The sequence below is a fragment of the Clavelina lepadiformis genome, chromosome 7, assembly GCF_947623445.1.
Source record: "Clavelina lepadiformis chromosome 7, kaClaLepa1.1, whole genome shotgun sequence".
NCBI classification, from domain to species: Eukaryota; Metazoa; Chordata; class Ascidiacea; order Aplousobranchia; family Clavelinidae; genus Clavelina; species Clavelina lepadiformis.
In genome coordinates this window covers 18,439,176-18,462,642 of record NC_135246.1, presented here as the reverse complement: position 1 = coordinate 18,462,642, position 23,467 = coordinate 18,439,176, and the positions used below count along the sequence as shown (strand labels likewise).

General features: G+C 36.3%; 1 protein-coding gene across 1 annotated transcript; it reads right to left on the bottom strand.

Annotated features, from left to right (window-relative positions):
- Positions 1 to 11,468: 11,468 nt before the first annotated feature.
- Positions 11,469 to 15,061, bottom strand: LOC143465326 (uncharacterized). The gene is made up of 4 exons (XM_076963555.1): positions 14,930 to 15,061; positions 14,461 to 14,672; positions 14,123 to 14,274; positions 11,469 to 14,031 (listed from the first exon to the last, which is right to left on the bottom strand). The coding sequence occupies exons 1-4, from the start codon at positions 14,973 to 14,975 to the stop codon at positions 13,989 to 13,991; spliced, it is 453 nt and encodes a 150-aa protein (XP_076819670.1). The 5' UTR covers positions 14,976 to 15,061; the 3' UTR covers positions 11,469 to 13,988.
- Positions 15,062 to 23,467: the final 8,406 nt, after the last annotated feature.

The window sequence follows — 23,467 nt, the reverse complement described above, 5'->3', positions numbered from 1 at the left end:
TCATCGGCACGCAATTCAATGCATCACTGACGCTATGCTTTGCAAATTTTTATAACAACCACCTAAACTTTACAGCAAGTTTTGAGCTTAAAATTTAAGGACAACTATGGCGAAGGTCGTGCTGGTGTTGTCGCGTGCTGTTTCGTTGCTGAGTTGTTGCGTTGTTCACTCCTGACTCCTTGTCTCAGAAGGTTGCTGTTTTTGTTCTCCTGTCTCCTTCGCTCATATATTACAATAAAATTAACACGAGGTTCTGCGGTTAACCTTTACTAAAACTCATGTCCTGTGCTCAGGCAGTGCAAAACGGAATGAGTCGGTAAAACGAACTAGCAGTGCTTAAATCAACATGTGCTGGGAGCATTGTGAGGGTGTCGCCAGCGACAAAACAAACAAAGCATAAGCCCCCAAAAATGTGATCTCCATCTTTCCACAACGAGAACAATTGTTTGGTTTTATCCAATGTGGAATCTTACGATCATGAAACTAAAGGTAGCTTAATGAAACTGTTTAGGAACACACCCATCAGTAATACGACCGCCTGTCCGTGTCAGTCTTTAAGTGAGTTTGATTATTGTGAAAAAATATTCATTACAAACAGTCAGAAGCCAACAATTGACGCTCAACCTTTCTGGTAGTATGCTTTAATCTCGATTCTCTGACAATTCCTTAACCAATAAGTTATATTCCTCACATGACATCACATCTTTACAATAAAGTTGTCAGAATCAAACACTGTGTCCTCGGATGTGACACTTGTTTAATCTCTGACAGAGGTACAATATTCTCTAACATGGTTGTAATTGTATTTTGATATCTCCCAATCGTCAAAAATACCCAGCTTTCCAATCCTGAAACATCGGTTTCTTTCATTTGTAGCTTAAGGCCGAAGAATAAATCATATCTTCTTTGAATGAACTTCCTGAATACAAATGTCAATGTCAAATTCTGTCTCTGATGTCAATGTTTCTTCAAGTGGTGTTGAATTATTTATGATTTTAGTTTTCTCTGTTTCCTCATTCAATCTTCAACCTTATCTTGTATGCTCTAATTCTTGTGAAATCAGATCACAGATTGGTTTTCATACAACATCAACCAGTCTACAATTTGGTTGATACTCCATAGTTAAATATGGTGCGATTTATACTTATAACCTATTTGCTAAGAAATTGAATGAAAATAGTAAAAAAACTTGCATTTGATGTGAATATAGAAATAAAAAGAAACTGAAAAATTAATACATCATTTCAAATACATTGTAATCAGCGAAAATCAAAAAACAAAATCAACTGAATATCCTAAAACAGTTCATATTTCGGAACAGGACTTTTGCAAATCTTTCAAAATTAAACAAGATGTTTACAGTGAAAAACATAACATTCATTGGCATGATTAACAAATCAACAAACCAGTTTTATGTGGTAGAAGTTTCAATGCTAACATTACTGTAACTCTGAATGTAAACAAATACCAAAACATTGCCACATCTACATTTATAATAGATCTGATTAAAACTTAAACCAAACATTTCATTACTAATTGTGCTCTCCAAGTTAAACTACCGTATGAGTTTGCAAGCCGCTGTTTTGTAAAAATAATTTGAAACAAACTAGTGCGTGTAAACAAATACCAAAAACATGTCATGAACTCTCACATGATGCTGCAAATCGCTGTTTTAGGAAAATGATTTGCAGCAAATCTTGCATTGATTTGGAGGTAAGTCCATGTGGGTTCTTAAATCAGTTTGCAGGTTTGCCTTTTGTTTGATAGATTTATCAGAAACTGAGCAACAGAAATGCTTCCGGTCATCTCTAACAATTGTCATGGAATGCTTAACCTTGCTTTTAAAGTTTTTACCATTCGGTGTGCATTCATCAGGAAATTCCTTTGCTGACATATTATATTTTGGGAGTGACTTTGTTTCATTCAAGTTTTCAGAATCAACAAGTTTGTCCAAATGTGTGGAATTTGCTTCATTCTATGACTGAGTGAAAATATAATTTAACGCTGCCGTAATTTTGTCATCAGATTCAAATCGAGATACCTCCCTATCTCCCATTGACTCTTCTTTGATGGCTCCAAGATGAGGAGAAACAAATGCAATCTCCGAATGACCTTCCTTAACACAAATGTCAATAACAAACTTTCATCTTATGATTGCAATATTTCCTCATTTGGCATTGAACTGTCTGTGGTTTTGGATTTCCTTATTTCTGCAAGAAGTTTTAAACACAAGTCTTCCATGTTTTCTGGCAATTTATCAAATTCCCACTTCACATCTTGTCGCATCACTGATTGTTTTCATAATAATGTCGATATGCTTACCACTTGGATGACAGTCCATAGTAAACTATAAAAATGTGTGCTAAAGAAACAATTATATTTAATGTAGCGTTTGATGGATAACACACGAATGACATGATGATTGTATATGACATTGTTTATATCTGTAACTTATTTGTTGTGAAATGAAAATGAACACGCAAAAGTATTCAAGGACAGAGAAATCAACAAAACTTAAAGCAAAATTAGAATAACATGTGCTTGCATTGCTATGTGAAGCAAAGAAGCATTGCTTATGTGCAACCTGTGTTAATGCTAACTTTACAATAACTTTGTATGTAAACAAAACTCAAAAACATGTTTAAAAGGTTCATTAAAGTTAAAATTTATCATTGCAACCTCTACGTTTATAACAAATCAAGAAAACACATTAATTGAATATTTCACATAAAGTCAAAAACAAAATTCTTGTGAAATCAGATCACTGATTGCTTTTACGACAACGTCAACCAGTCTACAACCTGGTTGACACTCCATAGATGAATATGGTGAGGTATATACTTATGACCTATTTGCTAAGAAAATGAATGTGAATAGTAGGAAATTGCACATGATGTGAATATAGAAACATGTAGAAACCGGAAAAAATATTACATCAATCCAAAGACATTGCAATCAGCGAAAATCAATAAAAAATGACAAAAACATCTAAAAATGGTTCATATTTTGTAATGTGACTTTTGCAAGTATTTAAAAAAGAAACAAAACTTTTATACTGCAATACATAACAATCATTGGCATAAATAACTAATAACCAAACTAGCTTTATGTGGAAGAAATATTAACGCTAACATTACTATAACTCTAAATGCGAAGAAAAACAAAACATTGCCACATCTACATTTATATTAGATCTGACTAACACCTAAACCAGGGGCGGGCAACTTCTTCGGTGGCGGGCCTGATATGAGAAAATGAAGTACTTGGCGGGCCGGATTCCTGAATAGATTGGAACTCAGCTTTGTCTTATTACTGTTTATGGTCAAAAATGTTAGCTCACAATTATATGTAGGCCAGAACAGAACAAAGTAGATTCATGGCCATCTTTCTCAGGATGGCAAACTTGGACTTTTTCAGAGACGCAATACAGGGATTGCGGCAGAATGTGGCCGCAGGCCACATTATCATATAAGACCGGAAACTGTCTGCGGGCCGGATCCGGCCCGCGGGCCGAATGTTGTCCGCCTCTGACCTAAACCAAACATTTTATTAAGGGCGCTAACCTGTGTGGACTATCACATGAACTTGCAATTAGCGATTTTGCGAAAATGATTTACAGCAAACATTGCATTGATAAGGGCGCTCTCCAGTGTGGACTCTCATATGAGTTTTCAAATTGCTATTTTGCGAAAATGATTTGTAGCAAACATCGCATTGATAAGGGCGCTCTCCAGTATGGACTTTTATATGATGCTGTAAACTGCTGTTTCGTGAAAATGATTTCAAACAAACATCGCACTGATAAGGGCGCTCTCCAGTATGGGATTTCATATGACGTTGTAAACTGCTGTTTCGTGAAAATGATTTCAAACAAACATCGCACTGATAAGGGCGCTCTCCAGTATGGACTCTCATATGAGTATTCAAATTGCTGTTTTGCAAAAATGATTTCAAACAAATATTGCACTGATAAGGGCGCTCTCCAGTATGGGCTTTCATATGACACTGTAAATTGCTATTTTCCGAAAATGATTTCAAACAAACGACGCATTGATAAGGGCGCTCTCCAGTGTGGACTCTCATATGACTTTTCAAAATGCTGTTTCGTGAAAATGTTTTGAAACAAACATCGCACTGATAAGGGCGCTCTCCAGTGTGGACATTCATATGTTGCTTCAAAGTGCTGTTTCGTGAAAATGATTTGCAACAAACATCACATTGATAAGGGCGCTCTCCAGTATGGGATTTCATATGACGTTGTAAACTGCTGTTTCGTGAAAATGATTTCAAACAAACATCGCACTGATAAGGGCGCTCTCCAGTATGGACTCTCATATGAGTATTCAAATTGCTGTTTTGCGAAAATGATTTCAAACAAACATTGCACTGATAAGGGCGCTCTTCAGTATGGGCTTTCATATGACACTGTAAAGTGTTGTTTTCCGAAAATGATTTCAAACAAACGACGCATTGATAAGGGCGCTCTCCAGTGTGGACTCTCATATGACTTTTCAAAATGCTGTTTCGTGAAAATGTTTTGAAACAAACATCGCATTGATAAGGGCGCTCTCCAGTGTGGACTTTCATATGTTGCTTCAAAGTGCTGTTTCGTGAAAATGATTTGCAACAAACTCGACATTCATACAATCGTTTACTCTTGTGAGTCTTTAAGTGAATTTTCATTTTGGTTTTTTGTGTAAAAGATTTATCACAAACGGCGCAACAGAAATGTTTTATTTTGTCATTTTCAACAATTCGTGAACATTTAACCTCTCTAGTATTCATCTCACGATTTGTGATGTTTTTATCAGGAAACTTCATAGGCAATTTGTTGTATTGCTCCTGTAAATTTCTTTTATTTAGGTTTTCAGAAACAACAACCTCGCCATCAAATATTGGTTTTTCTTCAATCTCTGACTGAGAGAAAACATTGTTTGACATTAGAGTTAAGGTTGCATCTGTCTCAGTCGGGACTTCACATAGTGAAGTTGATTCACTTCTTGTCGCATAGCTTCTCATTCTTGCAAAATCATATAATCTTACCACTGAATCTTTTAAAATAATCTCCACATTCTTAACACTTGGATGGCACTCCATAATAAAATACAAAATTGCTAGCTAAAACAAAACATAAATTGGTGTTTGATGTATCATTGAATGGATTCCACGTGAAAGACATTCCATAATTATACATGACAATGTTTATATTTGTAACCTATTTTCGGGGTAAACAAAATGAACATGGAAATCTGTTAAATTGTTGGCAACATAAAGAACCTTTTAAAATTTACAGAAGCATTCAATTACAGTCGACTCCGCTTAATTCGGACACTTTGGTTCCGCTCACTTTTGTCCGAATTAAGCGGAAAATCAATCATTTGTTTCATGGTCATGCATAAAGGCAAAAAACGCATTTAAAATACTGTTATGTTGCGTAATAAATGAATTACAGCTGCGCTATACTGCAGTAACTGGCACTGATCGCATAAAACAACTTCGTTTACTTTAATGAGCATTTCACTCTTTGTGCTAAACTTTTCTGTACAATTTTGTCCTACAAGATGGACGCAATTGTACCAAAGTAAAAGCGACTATGAAGCTGGCACGGCGTTATTTGAGTTCATTGTCGAATGTTACTGCATCGATTGTCATTGTTTCACCATAATCACTCATAATGCAATTGAATCTTGTCTTAAAACGAACAAAGTACTGTTTATTGTGTCCTAACCTAACGATGGAATTGCGAACCTAAGGTGTCCGAATTAAGCGGAGAATTGTCCGAATTGACAGGATTTTTTACGTTCAATTTTTACTTTTGTTCCGTTCCCGAGCATTTTGGCCGAATAAAGCGGTTGTCCGGGTTATCCGGTGTCTGAAAGCGGATTCGACTGTACGTTGCATTCAACAAAACTCAAAGCAAAATGAGATAAACATGTTCTAGCATAGGGTTACCACAACTGAAAAAATTCAACTTCCTGACGGTCTCAATGACCAAATTTTGCGACAGCAAACAGACGCAATACAGCATTTTACAATATGCTCTAACATCATACCAATTTAAACGCCTATTTTGTCCACAAGACAGCAGCATTGGAACAGAGGGAAAAGAGCACAGAATTGTCACATTTGTTTAGTCCAACAACTTTCTGTTTATTAATATTAATATTGTCTGGTTAACAAAAATAAAGTCAACTTCGGTGCACTCACTACCTAAAAGCTACAAATACAAAGGTAGGTCTAGTTACTACAAACCAAACAGCAAAATTGATCTTTCAAAATAAACTAGTCTAGTCAAATAACTCGACCAACAAAAAAGCCAAATCGCATAATTACAAAGTATGGGAAGTTACGTGACGCGACACCTGATCGAAAGACACTTTATCGAACGACACTTAATCGAACGACAGTTTATCGAAAGACACTTAATCGAACGACAGTTGATCGAAACGACACATGATCGAAACGACACTTTATCGAACCGACAGTTGATGAAACGACACTTTATCGAACCGACAGCTGATCAAAGCGACAGTTGATCGAATCGACTGTTGCTTCTCCCGCACACAGTCATAGCAAAACGTGGCGTACAGTTGCACTGTTTGCTGTAGAAAATTAAAATTTGGTGACTTTTCATAAACAATGTTCAGCTATCTGTCCATGTTTGTTTGATAAAGTTGGATTTTGTAATTTTTGAGATATTGTGATATTTATATAATTTTGCTCTCTCCGCATTGAAGCGTAACGTTTTCGTTTACTCATTTACGCACCAATAACATGGCTTACTATTCTCTTTCGTTCTCTACTCACAGCGGGGGCGCGGCGTAACAAGAAGAATTTCTAGAAATATGTCACTTTTAGAAATACCTAATTTACACTAAATTCACTTTCTTTAGTTTTACAATTATGATGTATACAGGAAGCCAGATGATGTTTCTACTAACCTGTAAAAATCTCATCAGTCTACGACGCATAGTTTTCTATTAATTAACGATTGCAAATGTGTGTGACGATATGCACTGTTAAAAGGACGACAATTTATTAAAAGAACCACAATTTATCGAAACAACTGACGATATGCACTGTTAAAAGCACGACAACTGACGAAGTGCACATTTCAATCGCAATTCATTTAATTACAAGTTGTGTGCAATTGCTCGAAGATAACTTTTTATGTCAATATTCGTTGATTTTGCCTTCAATTCCTTACTCTTTGTATCTATAATGACTAGTCTAGTCTACTGTTGAATATTTTGCCTTCAATTCCTTACTCTTTGTATCTATAATGACTAGTCTAGTCTACTGTACAGACAATCTCGTACTTAGTAATTCTCGTGCGTATTCTTGTGATATCTTATTAATGTGGGCGGGCCGGCCGCCATGAGAAATCGTACACTTTATGATACAAATATAAAATATAAATCGTCAACTTTATGATATATACATCACAATTCATTAATGCACACCATTACAAAGACCGCACATCACAATGGCTTATTGTTTCAATGTTTGAAAAACACGCAAAAATCTTGCTTGAACTGTCGGTTCGATAAAGTGTCGTTCGATCAGCTGTCGGTTCGATAAAGTGTCGTTCGATCAACTGTCGGCTCGATTAACTGTCGTTCGATAAAGTGTCTTTCGATCATCTGTCGGTTCGATCAGCTGTCGTTCGATAAAGTGTCTTTCGATAAGGTGTCATAGTACCGGGAAGTTATTTACTTATAACTAGGGCGATTATTTTTTGACCTAAAAAACGAAAGTTTTTGACTTAAAAATTGAAAATTTTGACATTAAAAATCGTTTTTTGATAAATTTGGACAAATGAATATTTGAAGTAATTAAATTACCCATTATTGTACAAAAAGTTAAAATTTATTGTAGTAAAGAAGGGAAAAAATCTGAAAACAGACCTAGCCTATTCTGAAAAGGGAAATGAACTAATTACAAATTATAGCCAAAAAAATTGCAACTAAAACACAACAAAAACACATCACAAAAAGCGCAACAGAACTGTTTGGTTTTGTCATTTTCAACAATTCGTGAACATTTAACCTCTCTAGTATTGCTCCTACGATTTGTGATGTGTTTATCAGGAAACTTCATAGCCACGGGTGCTGAACTTGGGTGGACAGGGTGGATTTGTCTAACAAATAATAGCGATTTTATGTTCAAAAGGTTATACAGTTAAATCCGGTTAATTGCATTCTGGATAATCACATAATTCGTTTTATCGCCTAAAGCGTGCAAGTCCCAAACCGTAGGCGTAGTCTATCATTTGTAAAAACAATACTTCGGTTTATCGAATAAAGGTTTATTGCATAATCCGCTTAATTGAATAAGAATGAAGATAATTTATTCGATTATTCAAAAGTTTTTAAAAGATAAAATTGAAAACAACGCGCACTGGGAACGCACGCGCAATGCGTAAGCTTTGTGACTTGTACTGCGCTTTCTTACGAAACAATGAAACCAACAATGCTCGATTTAAGCATTAACACGTGGCTGTCAATACGCAGACATTAACATTCGCACTGTTTTAGTTTCATTTAAGCGTTGCGTTGCGTTAAGATGATGCCGTAATATGTGAAGAAGTTTTACGAAACAAACAAGTTGAAAGCTCTGCTGACGCAATCGTTGTGACAACACTAAAAATAAACAAGTTCTGCATGTACTTCATACAATTCACCAATGACTACAGTTTCAAGGGGCGGACATGGCCACATTTGTTCGCTTAAAAACACAAATGCAAGAAAGCATGTTTTCATCTTTTGCGTGCTTCAATGAATGAATGATCGCTATACACAATAAACGTTAGTGTTTTGCGTGTTGACGTCTTTACACATGACCAGCGTCGCACGTCAAGTAAGAAAAGAAGTGGAATTTGCACTTTTGCATAAACGCATAATTCGTTTAATCGCATAAAAAGGCTTGGCAAATTGACTATGCAATTAACCAGATTTGACTGATATGCTTTTGTTGGAAGTGTTTTCCCATCTCTGGTGTTACGTCTGTACAGACAAACATAATGACCAAAAATAACCTTGGGACGACGCATGCGAAGAGTTTAAAGAGAAACTGTAAGTGTTAGGTTAGCTGCTTAGCATAACCAACAAGTCTAAAATTTTTATAAAAAGTAAAAACTTGTATCATGGCTGTTGTCGCAAATAACGTTGATTAGAAGTATATTTTATCTTATTTTGTGTTTTTACAACAATCCTTGACATGGGGAATTCCCAAACATATGAACCCATTATCTTTTCCGCCCTACATTTTGTAAACTTCGGCGCCTATGTTCATAGCCAATTTGTTGTATTTCTCCTGTAAATTTCTTTTATTTAGGTTTTCAGAATCAACAACCTCGCCATCGAATGTTGCATTTCCTTCATTCTCTGACTGAGGGAAAACATTATTTGAAGTGGGAGTAAATGTGGCATCTGTTTCAGTCGGCAAAATCTCAAAATCCTTTAACGACAAAGATTTTTCATCAATAGCTTCAAGATAAGTTACAGCTGATGCCTTCTCTAAATGAACTCTCTGAATACAAATGCTAGTATCAAATTCAGACTGTATAGTTGATAGTTGCAATGTTTCTTCAAATTGCATTGCATTGTTCATGGTTTCAGTTCTCTTTGTCTCTGTAAGAACCTTTAAATACATGTCTTCCATGTTTTCTTGTATCTTTGCAAATTCCATTTTCTTATGATATCTTTTTGCATTGATTTTAATTCTGGCAAAATAAGCTCATTCAATGTTTTTAAAACAACCTCAAGTTGTATATGACCTGGTTGACATTCTGTAGTTGCGTAAGATGCTGTTTATACTTATGACTAGGGCCCGCAAAAGTCAATACAGTCAAAATATTTTAAGGACCTCGTCTGACCACGAATCAAAGAATAAAGTTGTTTTCAGAACCTAGGGGATTGTTTCTAAGAAGTTTATAGGTCAAAATTTACAATAAAGTCAAAATTTTCAATAAAGTCAAAATTTGTCAAAATATGGCTTTTTACAAAGTTTTTGTGTTTCTTGAGAGTAATTCTTTTAAAAATCCTCATGGAAGCATTGTAAATCAGGAACTGCGACACAATTAAACCATATTAATCCATAAAAGCAGGAAATAAGTCACAATGCCCACTTGGATCAGCAGTAACTTTTATCGCAAATTGGCCATTGTTTATTCAGTGTTACGTATTTAAATAATTCTTATAAAACACTTCCTCTTCATAAACGTGGTATTTTCGAAGATCAACAGTTTCGATTTTAGGAATAGCCTACTGACATTTTGTAATACATAAACGCCTAAGCAAGCTAAATCGTCTTCAGCAAAAGTTAGACGGATTTGTCGAGATTGTTCTGATTAATTGTTTAATTTGCTGTTTATTAGAATTTACCATGCGGAGAAAATCGAGGCAAAGTGCCCTTTTCACAGGGATAAAATAACACAAGCTACCTAAATCTATCGCCATAAAACACGTCGCACTTTTTATAATCCATAAAAAACCTTGACTTTTCAACAAAATATTACGTTTGGGTCTGAAATCGACAAAATATCATGTTTGGGTAACCGGAGGAAGAACTGTGGCCTCTACATATAAGAAATTTCGTTAGGTCAAAATAAAGTCAAAATTTGATAAAAATAAAGTCAAAAAAATTTCAGGCTGCTATTTCTGTTCACTGTCTCCTTCGCTCATATATTAAAATAAATGAACACGAGTTTCTTAATTGAAGGCCTTACTCGAACTGATGTCCTGCGCGCAGGTAGTGCAAAAACGAATGGGATGGTAAAACGAACGCGCAGACGGCGCAGTGCTGAAGTCAACACGTGCGGTAACATTCCGAGGGCGCCAGCAGTGACACACCAAACAAACATCCAACGGCCGCTACACAACCACCTATACTTTACATCAAGTTTTGAGCTGAAATCTTTAAGATAAATACTCCAAAATATCAAAAATTTAAACCCACACCAAATTTACAACTTACCCCAGACCTGCAACTAGCTGTTGTCAAACCAGTAAGAAAAGAGTTTGCATCAACATCACATGCGCATTGATCCGCAGAATTTCTTAGTTTCTTTAATATGACGCATTCAGTTCAACATTTTTAAAATCGCCGTGTCGCCGGCTCAAAATTGTATTTTTTTGGGGGAAATGATGTTACAGCCGTTGCCATTTATGGGGCTTTTTAGTTTGTCGCTGGTTGGCGCCCTCGGGATGCTCCTAGCACATGTTAAAATCCCGCACTGCACGTTCGTTTACCACCCATTTGTTTTTTTACAGTTACACTGCCTGCACACAGGACATCAGTTCGAGTAAATCCTTCAATTAAGAAGGTTGTGTTCTTTTCATTCAATATATGAGCGAAGGTAGCAGACAACTGAAATAACAGCCTTCTGAGACAAGGAGTCAACAACGGGACAACACACAGGCTTTAACCTTCGCCATAGTGCCCTTACTAGGGGAACTTTTTAATCCAATTGTCTAATCCAACTTCTAGTCCAACTTCTTTTCATCGCGGGCCAAAATCTGAAATTTTTTTATCTTGCGGGCCAATTTTTTAAATTACAACTGAAGAACAATGTGACATTGATATCAGAACTGAAAAAAGTTCTCTTTTTTATTAAAACTGAAATTAGAATAGTTCAAAATTTAGCTGATAAAATTTAAATGCTGATCAATGTGACATCTGCGGTCGAGGTTCTTCCTCGACAATAGCGACTATCAAAGCTGACTATCAGTTCGCGGGCCAAAAAATCGGTGCTCGCGGGCCTGCAGTTGGACTCTAATCTAAGCAATCGACATGAGATGACGTACGGGTTTTACTGCATATTACATATAAAGGTCCACCCTAGCGGTTCCACGACATATGACCACGGCAAAATGACCGCGAACAAACTCACCGGGGACAACTGAACGTGACGTAAACTGACCACAAACAAACTGACCGTGATGTAAATTGACTGCGAACAAACTAACCGGGAACAGACTTACCGGAATGAAAATTGACCAGGAGGTAAATTGACCATGCAAGTGCTGAATTATTGTGTTTAAGTTGATGGCAGTATATGATATGTAAAGTAAATATTTGTTCGTAACTATTTCCTTTGTTTTTAACAAAATTTTTTTTATTTCAATACACATTGAAACATTTATTGAAATAAACAGAAATATTTCCGGAAATACGAGTAACAGCATTAAAAGAAGTTCACTGCAAAACACATATGACACTACATAATAAGGGCACTAAAATTTACACAAACGGTTATTTGACAAATCAGTCAACCTTGACTGCAATACACATACTTAATTGGCTCAGATTAAAGCTGATGCGCGACTAGATAGTGAATTAGAATTTTGACCTTTTAACGGCCAATTTAGGTCACGGTTAATTTGATCGCCGGCCAATTTTTTGCCGGTCAGTTGTCCACTACCAGTTGTCGCCGGTGAGTTTGTTCTCGGTCATATGTCGTGATCCCCACCCTAGCCTTACAACTATTACTTTAAAATGTGGAATTATTCCTATAAGCTCATACGAATGGTTAATCCGTGCTTTCCTTTTCCCCTTTCCTATGGGTTAATCCTTGGCGAATGGGGTGATAACAACGTGTTCACAAGCGGGCCACAGAAACGAGAGGCGGTTTTTCGCTGGAGTTTTATTTTAACCAAGTAAGATTTTAAGAGCACGTACTCCAGAATGCAAGTAATTTATCCATGTTTACATATTAATGAACGTCATGCGCTCTATTAGCGCCGTATGTTTTCTTCTTGAACTTTATTTAGTTTTTATTCTAGTTATAGGGAGACCGGGGTTAGTTGGAAAAAATTTTAGGAAAATTTAAACCACCAAACTTCAGAATGATCTTCGAAACCTTTATCTAGTCTGGCATAATGACTACGCTGGTTTACAACTTATTACAAAAGACTGACCAGAAATTGTTACAGGTTTACGCACAAACTTTATTTTTTCAGACATCAGTCACATTTTTCAACTAACCCCGAAGCCGGGGTTTGTTGGAAAACCACACAGGGTTAGTTGGAAAATATATCAATTTGTTATATACAGTATTCAAAAGTGTCTGTTCGTTGAATGTCAATCAATCTATTGTGGATTGTAGCCCGACAAGTCAACATGGAAGACAAATTTCTGCTGACAGCGTTTCGTTGATCCGCGTAGATCCACGTTGAGTTTTGCGTTTATATACTCGCGCATACCTTCAATTAAAAGGTGTAGATAGGCCTATTTATCGATCTGTATCAAATAACAAGTTCCAACTTAACTGTACGAGGCTGTATAAGTAAAATATATGAATTCCATCAAGCATTAATAAAAGAAATTTTTACTCATATGATTTTACATATTCCAACTAACCCCATTCAAAATTTTCCAACTAACCCCGTATGCACAAGAGAGATAAAACTTACTTTTTATGTAGCCACTAAACCAGGTAATTTAATTGCCTCTGCCTTTTCTGGTACCATGGCACCTACGGTCAATATAGACTAATGAACTTTCAACTGTCTCTCTAGAGCACTATGTTAGCCTACACTATATTTACCAACAAGCTCGAATTTTAGTTCAAAGTGTAAAAAACGGAAAAACGTGTGCCACTCATATGCTTCTGCTCTGAGATCACTAAAAGTAACATGGCGAATAGATAACACCGTTATCAATCACTAAGGGGCAGTAAAGATTTACAAAGATGTTCGGGGAGTACTAAAACTGCGATTTTTCAACTAACCCCGCTTTCCAACTAACCCCTGTCTCCCGTAAATGCCATTTTGGTATTTTCTGGTTGATTAATTTTATTTTGGTTAAGCTTATATATATGGATACAATGTTCTTCTTTTGGCATCCTGTGATAATAAAACTTACTGTTCTGTGATTTCTTGTAACTTCTTCTTCCTGCTATCGGTACTTCTATCTTGTTACATCCGGCTTTAGTCACTTGGTAAAATTAATTTTGGTATGGCCTATTCTGCTCTATTGGCATTTTTTCAGTTTGGTGGCCTATTTTCCGTTTTGGTATTTTCATTGTTCCTGTTTTAGTTTGGTAAATATTAAGGGATGTAGGTTATAGCGCGTTTATATCACGATCAGGACTGCGCAAGCAACGTAATACTCACCACACCACCTCCCATACATATTGGTGTATTTCTTCAGTTCAGGATATTGCTTGAACCAAGTATTATAGTAATAAACCTGCTGACATTTGTCTCTCCAACCTGATATCATCCTAGCAAAGGGATGGCGAACATTGACCATGATAGCTGAGTCTTGGTCCTGCAATATGAGAAGATAAAAGTTTTACTAAACTAATTTATTAAAAATCTGCGGCTTAAAGTTGTTCAAGTACCATGCTAGGTTATACAATTAAAGTCGTTGGCCGACACCTAACGAACTATACGTTACTGCTTGGTAAAAGCGTTGTGTAGGGCTGGTCAAAAATTTGCTTTTAGCGACTGTTACTTTCCAGATTTCCAACTTTTTTGCTGCTTCTAATTCTTCGAAAGCGTTCACGTTGCCGTGGATGGCTTTTTCCCAAAATTGTTTCCTCGCTGCCTCGCCTGGAGCGCGCAAGTTCCAGAAAACGTCATTCCATGTTGAACTCCCGGCTTTCAACACTTGACAAAGCATCGTGCGATGTCGGTAACTGCCGATATATCCGTCAGTGGGCGCTCCTGAGGTAATTTTTTGCTTCAAATGACATTCTCATTGTAATTTTTATAACTTTTCTAAACAATAGGTTTAAGGCAGAACCTTTATACGTTTATCATAATACTGTTTGTTGTATTCGTAATCGACGAAATCTATATTATATAAACAAATGTTCGAAAAGACATCGTAAGCGAGCGTTTCTCGCTTTGTGCATTTGATATCAGGACACTTTTCAATGCAGAATATTTTGATTGACCTTACAATACAAAACACTCATTACTGTAGTAATTTCTGGATGTTGACCTTTTTCTTTTACTTGCTGCCATTTGATACGAAATTCCGGGTCAATTCTCGAGCACCTTCCGGCGATGGTTTGCACCCTTGCGTCGAATCTTTGTTTGGTCACCTGACTAGGCTCACGAAGCGAAAGATCCTGAGCTGCCATCTGTCGATTAATACAAGGTTTGCTTTATGAAAAATTTACCTTGTGTGTCATTGTGTGGATGACTTTCTCAGTGACACAAACCGACATATCAGTGGACAAAATAAATACGTATAGCTGTACATATGGCTATATATCAAGCTATATGTAGCTGAATAAGCTATACTAGGTCTAAATTCGTAAACTTGGTTGTAACATTGGTGGTTCATGCACTCTGTAGTAGAGAGTCTAAACGTCCCATACGTATAATTACAATAAAATTTCAAAACAATCACCATTCGCTTTGACACAAACGAGCTTTCTTTTCTCTTCGGAATATGACGAAAAGATTTTCGTTTATTTTCTTTGTGATAACTTTCTTTGCTGGTGTCTTTCTTTGTTTTAGCCGCCACTTTTGTTGTGGTTGTTGGTTTGCTCAGTGCTATTCTACTATGCAGAAGCAGAAATAAAATGTGTCCGGATGTGTGCAGATTAAGCAGAAATAAAATGTGTCCGATTTCTACGATAAGTGTTGAATGAACTGCAAATCAATTAATTCCGAATAGGTTATACGGAGACATTTGGATACAGTATGTATACAGCATTTGGCACCAGTATACCCATCACTAATAATAGACTATGGTATAATATACTCTAATCCTCATTTAGCGTAAAATGTTGGACGAAATAATTTCAGTCATTTCTACAGACCCAAATAATAATTCTTGAATGTTACTATCAACAATTTGTTTATGCAAAGGCGAAGCCATTAACTGACCTGCTATGCAAAACAAACAAAAACTCCCATTCAATTATTTTTCTTTTCGATTACATCTTCAACATAGTTGTGTTTGACTGGATGTGCGTTTTGTTTGCAATCAAATATGACTCATTTTTAGGTTTATTGACTAGTTTCATTGACGCAACTTTGTTATTAAATCAGGAAAAAATTTTAATCTTTTTGATAAACTTTCAGATAAACACTAACCCAGACAAGTTTCAAAAATCAATCAATCAACAAAAATCCATCTGTAGATCTTGTAAATTTACCCACAAAACCCGCAATCGGATTGCATAATTATGGCAACCTCGTTTAGTATTAGATAGCATAAGATAGAACAAATACATTAGATGGCGTGCCAGGGTCTTGCTAATTATCATTTTGTCGCCACTGCCAAGCAATACCCGACATGTTACTATGAGCTGCTTGTAAAGTACCACAAACAGTGATCGACTACTCAATCTATAATATAAAAGTGTATAGGACGCTTCATTTTTTTATTTCATCGCCACAGTATGAAGTACACGTAAAACTCTCCCACTACCATGCAGGATGAAATAATAGGAGTAAGAAAATATCAAAAGCAAAAAGGCAGTTGGTAGGAAGATACTGGCCATTCTATTCTCATTTGTGTGATTGGTTCAGGAAAGTGAATACCTTAACTTTTTATCTCCGATGCTCGAAATCAAGTTTTCACCTTTCTGTAAACTGTTCGTGGCGAACATGGCCCTTGGACATGATCTCACCGAATAACAGTGGCTCCAACTAAACATAATAATCAGCAGACGTGCCTGGAAGCTTAATTGCCGCCATCATGTACCGCTGGAGACTAGCGAAGAGCAGTGTCTATCCCTGTAGAGCGACTTCTCAAACCTTCTCTCACGTACTGGAAGAGTGCACGATCTTAAGTCCACCTTGCCGTCTCACTGACTTGGACAGCCTTTCTCTGCAAAACTACCTGCATAGTTTTTAACTCGTGCATTAATGCATTATACCATTACGTATACACATTTATATATATCCTTACTGTTATTGTAAGCTATTCGGCGTTAAAAATAACTTTTTGCAACTATTCACTCATCTCTTGCATTTAACGTGAGCTTGCTGTGCGTAAACGTACTCGCTTTCAGTAAACCGCCATATAAAAGTCTTACATGGAGACCAAACAAGGCACAGTTATTGGTAAGCCGAAAACGTAATTGCATACTGTAACAACTTAACATTTATTAACATCACTGATCGCAGTGAGTGTTAGAAGATAACAAGCAAAGTGAAACAACATTTGCCGGCAATAAAAAATTTGGTGAGAAAATCTTGTAAACATGCAGTTTAAAGTTTAAACGTTGTGAAATGTTGCAGAATTTGATATGATGTGTGATTGCAATGCCGTAGCCAGAGCGAGTTTTTTAAGGAGGCAAATATGTCAAGTAGGCTACGTCCCCGGTTACATTAAATGAAGTTTAAGTTAAATGAAGCTGTTAAATGAAGTTTAACACTAAAAATGTTTTGTGCCAGAGTCCGGAAAACTTACGGAGGCGAGTGCCCCATTTGCCTCAGTGTTGCTACGGCCTATAAATGGGACAGCATGCGCTGGCTTTCGGCATATAAAAGAAGCATTTTTACTTTTAATAAAGAATAGCATCATGACCGCAGTTCAAAATAGCTTGAACAATTCCATCAAAGCATTAAGTTTGCGAATATTTTACTTATGCTAAACTATACATACGGCCTTGGTCTTTATTTCAACCAATATGTTTCACATGTAAAGTAGTGATCCCCAACTGGTGGTGTCGTAAATAACTGCAGTTCGATTTATGACCGAATTCGATGCTTGACCCATTTCGTTTTTCTGTCCGCAGCTCAATAGAGAAGTTTGACATATTATTTCTGGCGCTTCGCGTGGTAATCAATTCACGCGCGTTGGTTTCTGTTTAAGTGTTAGGTAAGGAGTCATTCTAGTTTTTGTTATGGAAAAGAAAGCATTTCTGTTATGACGACAGGTCGTAAATCATCACTCAGCAATCAGTCTATGACATTTCTATTCCAACTGCGCTTTAAAATCGGACATTTAGCTTTCTTTATAGTGTAATAGTCAAGCCGTCCTAATATTACAGTATAATCAAAAACCTTTTTAACCCAGACGTTTTTGCGATACGATACTCCAAAGTGTAGTGGCCTTGATATTGTGTATTAATTGATATATATTTGATATAATTAATATTGATATATATGCAGTTTGTATAATACTGACAATTATATAAATGTTGTAACGTTACACTAACATATTATTATATTTCAATTAGATTTTGTATCGTTCCAATTCTGTTCACGCCCTCGTCATGGACTGTCCACTAGCAGCAGGCATATCAATGACCTCGTTGCGATCTTGGATAACGGCGCAACAAGGACACCAAAGATGGACGCAAAAGTCACCACACGAGGATCCTTCGATTCCTCTTTGTTGACGAACTTTTCCTCGGATGATTCCTCCAGCGATGCACCCAGTAAACATGTAGGCAACACAGCAAAGGCAGCAGCTATCGCCAATCGCTTCTGCTGTTTTTCCAACGCTGTAACAAGGTGCAAAGTAACTAACAATGCACACGCCGCAATTGTCGAAGCATCCAAACAATCCGTTTCGAAAGGAAACCATTTTCAAGTTAAACGTAATCCCTCAAACTTACTTTATGTTGATAAAATCTATCAAAGAATTTTATGGTATTTTAAAGATAAAAGTCATTATTATGTATTGGCGCAGTTACAGCATAGTTCAAGAATAGGCCTATTCGAAAATAATTTTTATGATTTGATAATGCTACGTTACAGAAACGCCCATAAAACAACACAAGCAAGCTTTTTTAACAAAAACTTAGCAAACAAGTTCTGTACTTCCAACTAAGAAAAGAAATTAATCTTCCAAAAGATTTCCTGCTATTAGGCTACTACCTTATACATGTCATTGCCTGATTATCAGCAGCGAGGTTTGAAAATCATTTAAGTTACAGCTTACTTGTGACTTATTGTTTTCTACTGACGATTTTAATGTCGACAGTGAGTTTTACTTGTCCTGCAAAGAAATTACTATTTTGAAATCCTATAACTTATTAGGCGACTTTGATCATACAGTATATGACAACTTGACATACAATTGTCAATACTTTTCTCGATCGACCAACAAGACTCGTTGTGTTCAAAACGTTCCAATATTTATTCAGTCTTTGTTTCTCTAATTACGTTACATTAGAAGATCAGTCATGTTATTTGCACATGTTGGCGTGTTCAAACAATACGATTAATTTGCTGTTAAGTGGACTGCTTTTATAATATGTCGCTCTTCCATGTAACACTTGCTGTGTGAACACGTTATCGTGATTTCTGCTTCACTAAACAAGCAGCACTCAATCACAAGGCAAATACACAATCAATCGCCCTCTATCTCATCACTTCACAAAGCTGTGAGTGATTTAATTAAGATCGACAACAAACCACGTGTGTCTCTTTAAACATCGCGTCAAGGTTTTGTTGCGCAGTTAAGTACTCGGACGTGACATATGACGCTCAATTAATAATCTTTCGCATTAAAGCCTTTAGCCTGTGCGCCCTGACAACAGTCTCCTGACCAATTTACCCTACAAAACGGCCGGTTTGGTGACACTTAATCACGCGACACTTAATCACCGACACATAATCACTTGGACAGTTAATCACGCCACATTTAATCACACATTTACAGTATCGAAAATTGCAAGTCTACACATGGGAAATGTGAGCAACTGCACGAAGATAAACTAACATTTCACTTGACAGATAACGGTCAACTTTGTTTTGCACGCGCAGTTTCAGTGCCTTGTACCGCTTTGGAATAGAAGAAGAATCCATTCTGTCCAAATGAGAGAAGATTACAAAAATGTAAAATTCCTCCTTGAAAGTATTAACTATGTCAGATACAACTGGCAGCTTTGTGGAGATTTCAAAATGATCGGGTTCTTGAAAGGATTGCAAGGACGTTATAGAAAACATTCTTGTTTTCTTTGTTTATGGGACTCTCCAGCTGACAATGAACACTACTCTCGAAAAGATTGGCCAGAGAGAACGAAAATTCCAAAAACGGAATACGAAAAATTGGGTTATTCGGTAATCGAGAAGATGCCTTAGCTGCTTTCGTATTTCGAACACACATATATCAGAGGCAGACGACGTCCGGGACGTGGTGAAAATTATAAATGTGTGATTAAATGTCGCGTGATTAACTGTCAAAGTGATTATGTGTCTAGTGATTAAGTGTCGCATGATTAAATGTCGCGTGATTATGTGTCTGTACACCAAAACGGCCTATGGATTTGCATGATTGACTTCGTAGATAAATGGCTACCTAATTTCACACAAGCCACAGTACTAGATCGACATACCATTATAGGTTGTACGTGTGAGCACATGAAGGAGTACGATATTGTTATGGAATTTCTTGCTTACGCGTAAACACACTCCCAAAATAAATGTTCCCAATTATCAGAACTATTTACTAAGAGTATAAAGCAGTTGTATTATCGTTTCGCAAATTTTAGAAAAGTTTCAATTTAAGTGCCAAATAGGTAATTTAAAAGTAGCAGGAAAAGTATTGTCGTAATATCGGCCTATATACCATTGGTTCTCACCAGAGAGTCTGACCCCGCCCGGGAGAGATACTGTAGAACCGGATTTTAGCTGAGGCTAGCAAAAACTTTTAGAAGAGATTTAATTTAACAAAAGCTTTGGAAAATATTCCAAACTGATTTCCAGATTACCGTTGGTACAATTGTGGCTTTTGCAATTATTTTAAATACAGGGGAGATGAAAAACAACTTTAAATAGGACAGGGAGGCATTATGTTGAACATGGATTGCAACCACTGCCCTATATAAACTTTCTCACTGACCCGATCACTTCTTTAGGTTAACTTTATTCTTAATTCTTACCGTTAAACACGGACAAGGCGGATTAAGAAGTTGATTGTATTTGTATTTGTATTGCATAGTTCCCTTGAACTCATGAAATATTTGCCCCCCTCCCAATTTTTTTTTCTGGCTACGCCACTGTGCGGAAATGTGTGAAAAAAGATCGGACTCGTAAGAACAGTCAAGTTGAAAGACAGAGTGCGGTGCACATATGAAATTCGTACCGGCTTCAACGAATGTACAAACAACGGCTTGTAACAGACCATGAAACAAAAAAAAACGTTTGTATTAAAATAAAAGTGGTTGTGTGTTCATTTTGACAATTATCTCAAATTTTTTACCACGTTGCAAACAAAATGCACATCCACATTTTATATAACCCAATTGCCTTTAGGCCTATTTGTAAGTTAATTATAATTATTTGCTCCATGTTCATAGGCTCATGGATTTTTGACATTTCTTTCGTTTAGTTCGTATTCGCTTTTCTTTTTTTACTGAAGAAAAAAAACTATCCGTTACCGACTTGGTTGCACTCAGTGGTGGGATTCAGCCGGTTCGCACCGGTTCTTTCGAACTATTTTACTACTTTAGACAGAATTTTACCTCAGATACTAAAATTCTGCTTGAAACTCAAACTTAATTAGTAATTGTAAATGATATTATGCACTACTTTTAATGGGTTTCATTGAAACTGTGCCCTACGTGTGCTGTGTTGTATCTATTTAATTGCAAGTTTTTTTAATTAACATTAAACTAAATTGGCGAAACGTCTGCTAAATATGTTGAAAATATATTGGTTGGTTTATCTTAAAATTATTCATTATTATTGTTATTTCTAATCTTACGCATTATTGAACCATTTTTGTGCAATTGTGGAGAATTCTTTGTTTGTTTAACTCTTGCTACTAAGGTTCGTTCCGGTATGTACGTTCCTGGTTAATCCACCAAAACTAGTCCAAGAATGTTTGTTTTAAACTTTGGGTAAGAGGCCCCACTTTCACTTTTTATTCAAAATGTTTCGAGACCAAACCAATTCTGTTCGTAGTATCGTCATATGGTAAATTTATTATTATCATACATTTAGTCTCTAATTTAGTTTCATCCTACTTAAGGGCTTTGATACCTAAACGCGTTTTCAAACGTTGTTCATATATTTTGTGTCATATTACTTAAGTGTTGTGTATTTCTTCCAAGTTTGAATATATAGGATAATAACTTATCAAAAGTTACCAAGCTGTATTTTTTGGTGTTTCATGGTGAGTAGTGTCAATATTCATTGCTTGAAATGCAAAACTAACCGACTGTGATGTGACAGTGATAATAATAATCATTGCCAGTATATTTCTGTTTAAACTTTGTCTAATCAATGTCCTTGGTAAACTTTAAACTGTATAAAAACGGTTCAACACTCACGATTTGTACCTAATTTTTACAATTTTCCCGATGAGCTTGCTTAACTTAAACCCAAGTAACTTGTTAACGTTTCAACTTGATCGAAGTTTATCACCCGGCCACTGCTATTTACCATTCATGTCCTTGATTTTCATATCTAACCCTAGCAATCTGCTGTTTAATTTTAGTGAAATGCTTTAATTATAGATTACTAACCTAGTATTGTTTAAATGTGTTTCGATGTTGAATATAAATGTGCTTACAATACATGTTTTACTTTGTGGCGTTAGTGGACGCTAGACACCCACTCCTTACATAAAAATGTCACAACGCCACTATTATTATGATGCTGTGCGATTTCTATTGGCCACTGTAACTGAAGGTCGTGTGACTGCAGTGCTTATGGAATACACTGGTTAGAGTGTAGAATAAATATTATGTTATAATGCAATCAGACTCTTAAGAACAATTACAAAGTTGCGAATTCTGTCTCGAGGTTTCCTAGACTTCGGTCGAATAGATTATTACAATATTAAATACAGAGAATCTGATTAATTTCACTTTTAATGCTTTTCATTATTACTTCAGACAAACACGAAAAATTACAACAATATTACTGTTCAAAGGAAAGGATTTTAAGAACCCAATTGCCAACAACACATCTCTTCACAATACACGAGATCGATCTATTTTATTCTCGATCATTCATAATCATTCTCATTTTCCAACTCCGTGCGTGTTAAAACATGCACGCACAAGCACAAATAGCATGCAACGGTACATATATACACTGAGTGAGAGCATTGCAGAATCAAGATTCCAAATCGAGGCGAAATGTGTTTTTATCAAAACAGAAATGGAGGACTCGAAGATTTATAGTTTAAGTGTCAATTCTAACGACAAATCGTTGAAGGAAATAAGTTCAGTCAACGCTGTCTATTTTGGAATGACAGTGCGGTTATTAATCGTGCAGAAAACGTGCCTGGCGAATAAGTTGTCAATCACACCAGGCTGTTTCGAATTTGGTGAGTTCATAATGCAATGCAGGTCACGTTTTTGACAATTAATGAGGTTATCTTAGTACAATGAGTTCAAAGGTTTAAGATGGAAAACACGTTTACGGAATAGATTGTCAAACAACTGTGCTTTAATAGATTTTGTCGTGAACTGAGAAGAACTTATGGTAAAGAAGGCCTTTTACTAATAATAGCGCGGTAAATAGCAGATATACAACTACAATATCACAACTTGGAAAACAATGCAAAAGGCGTCTTCCATCACTCACTAACC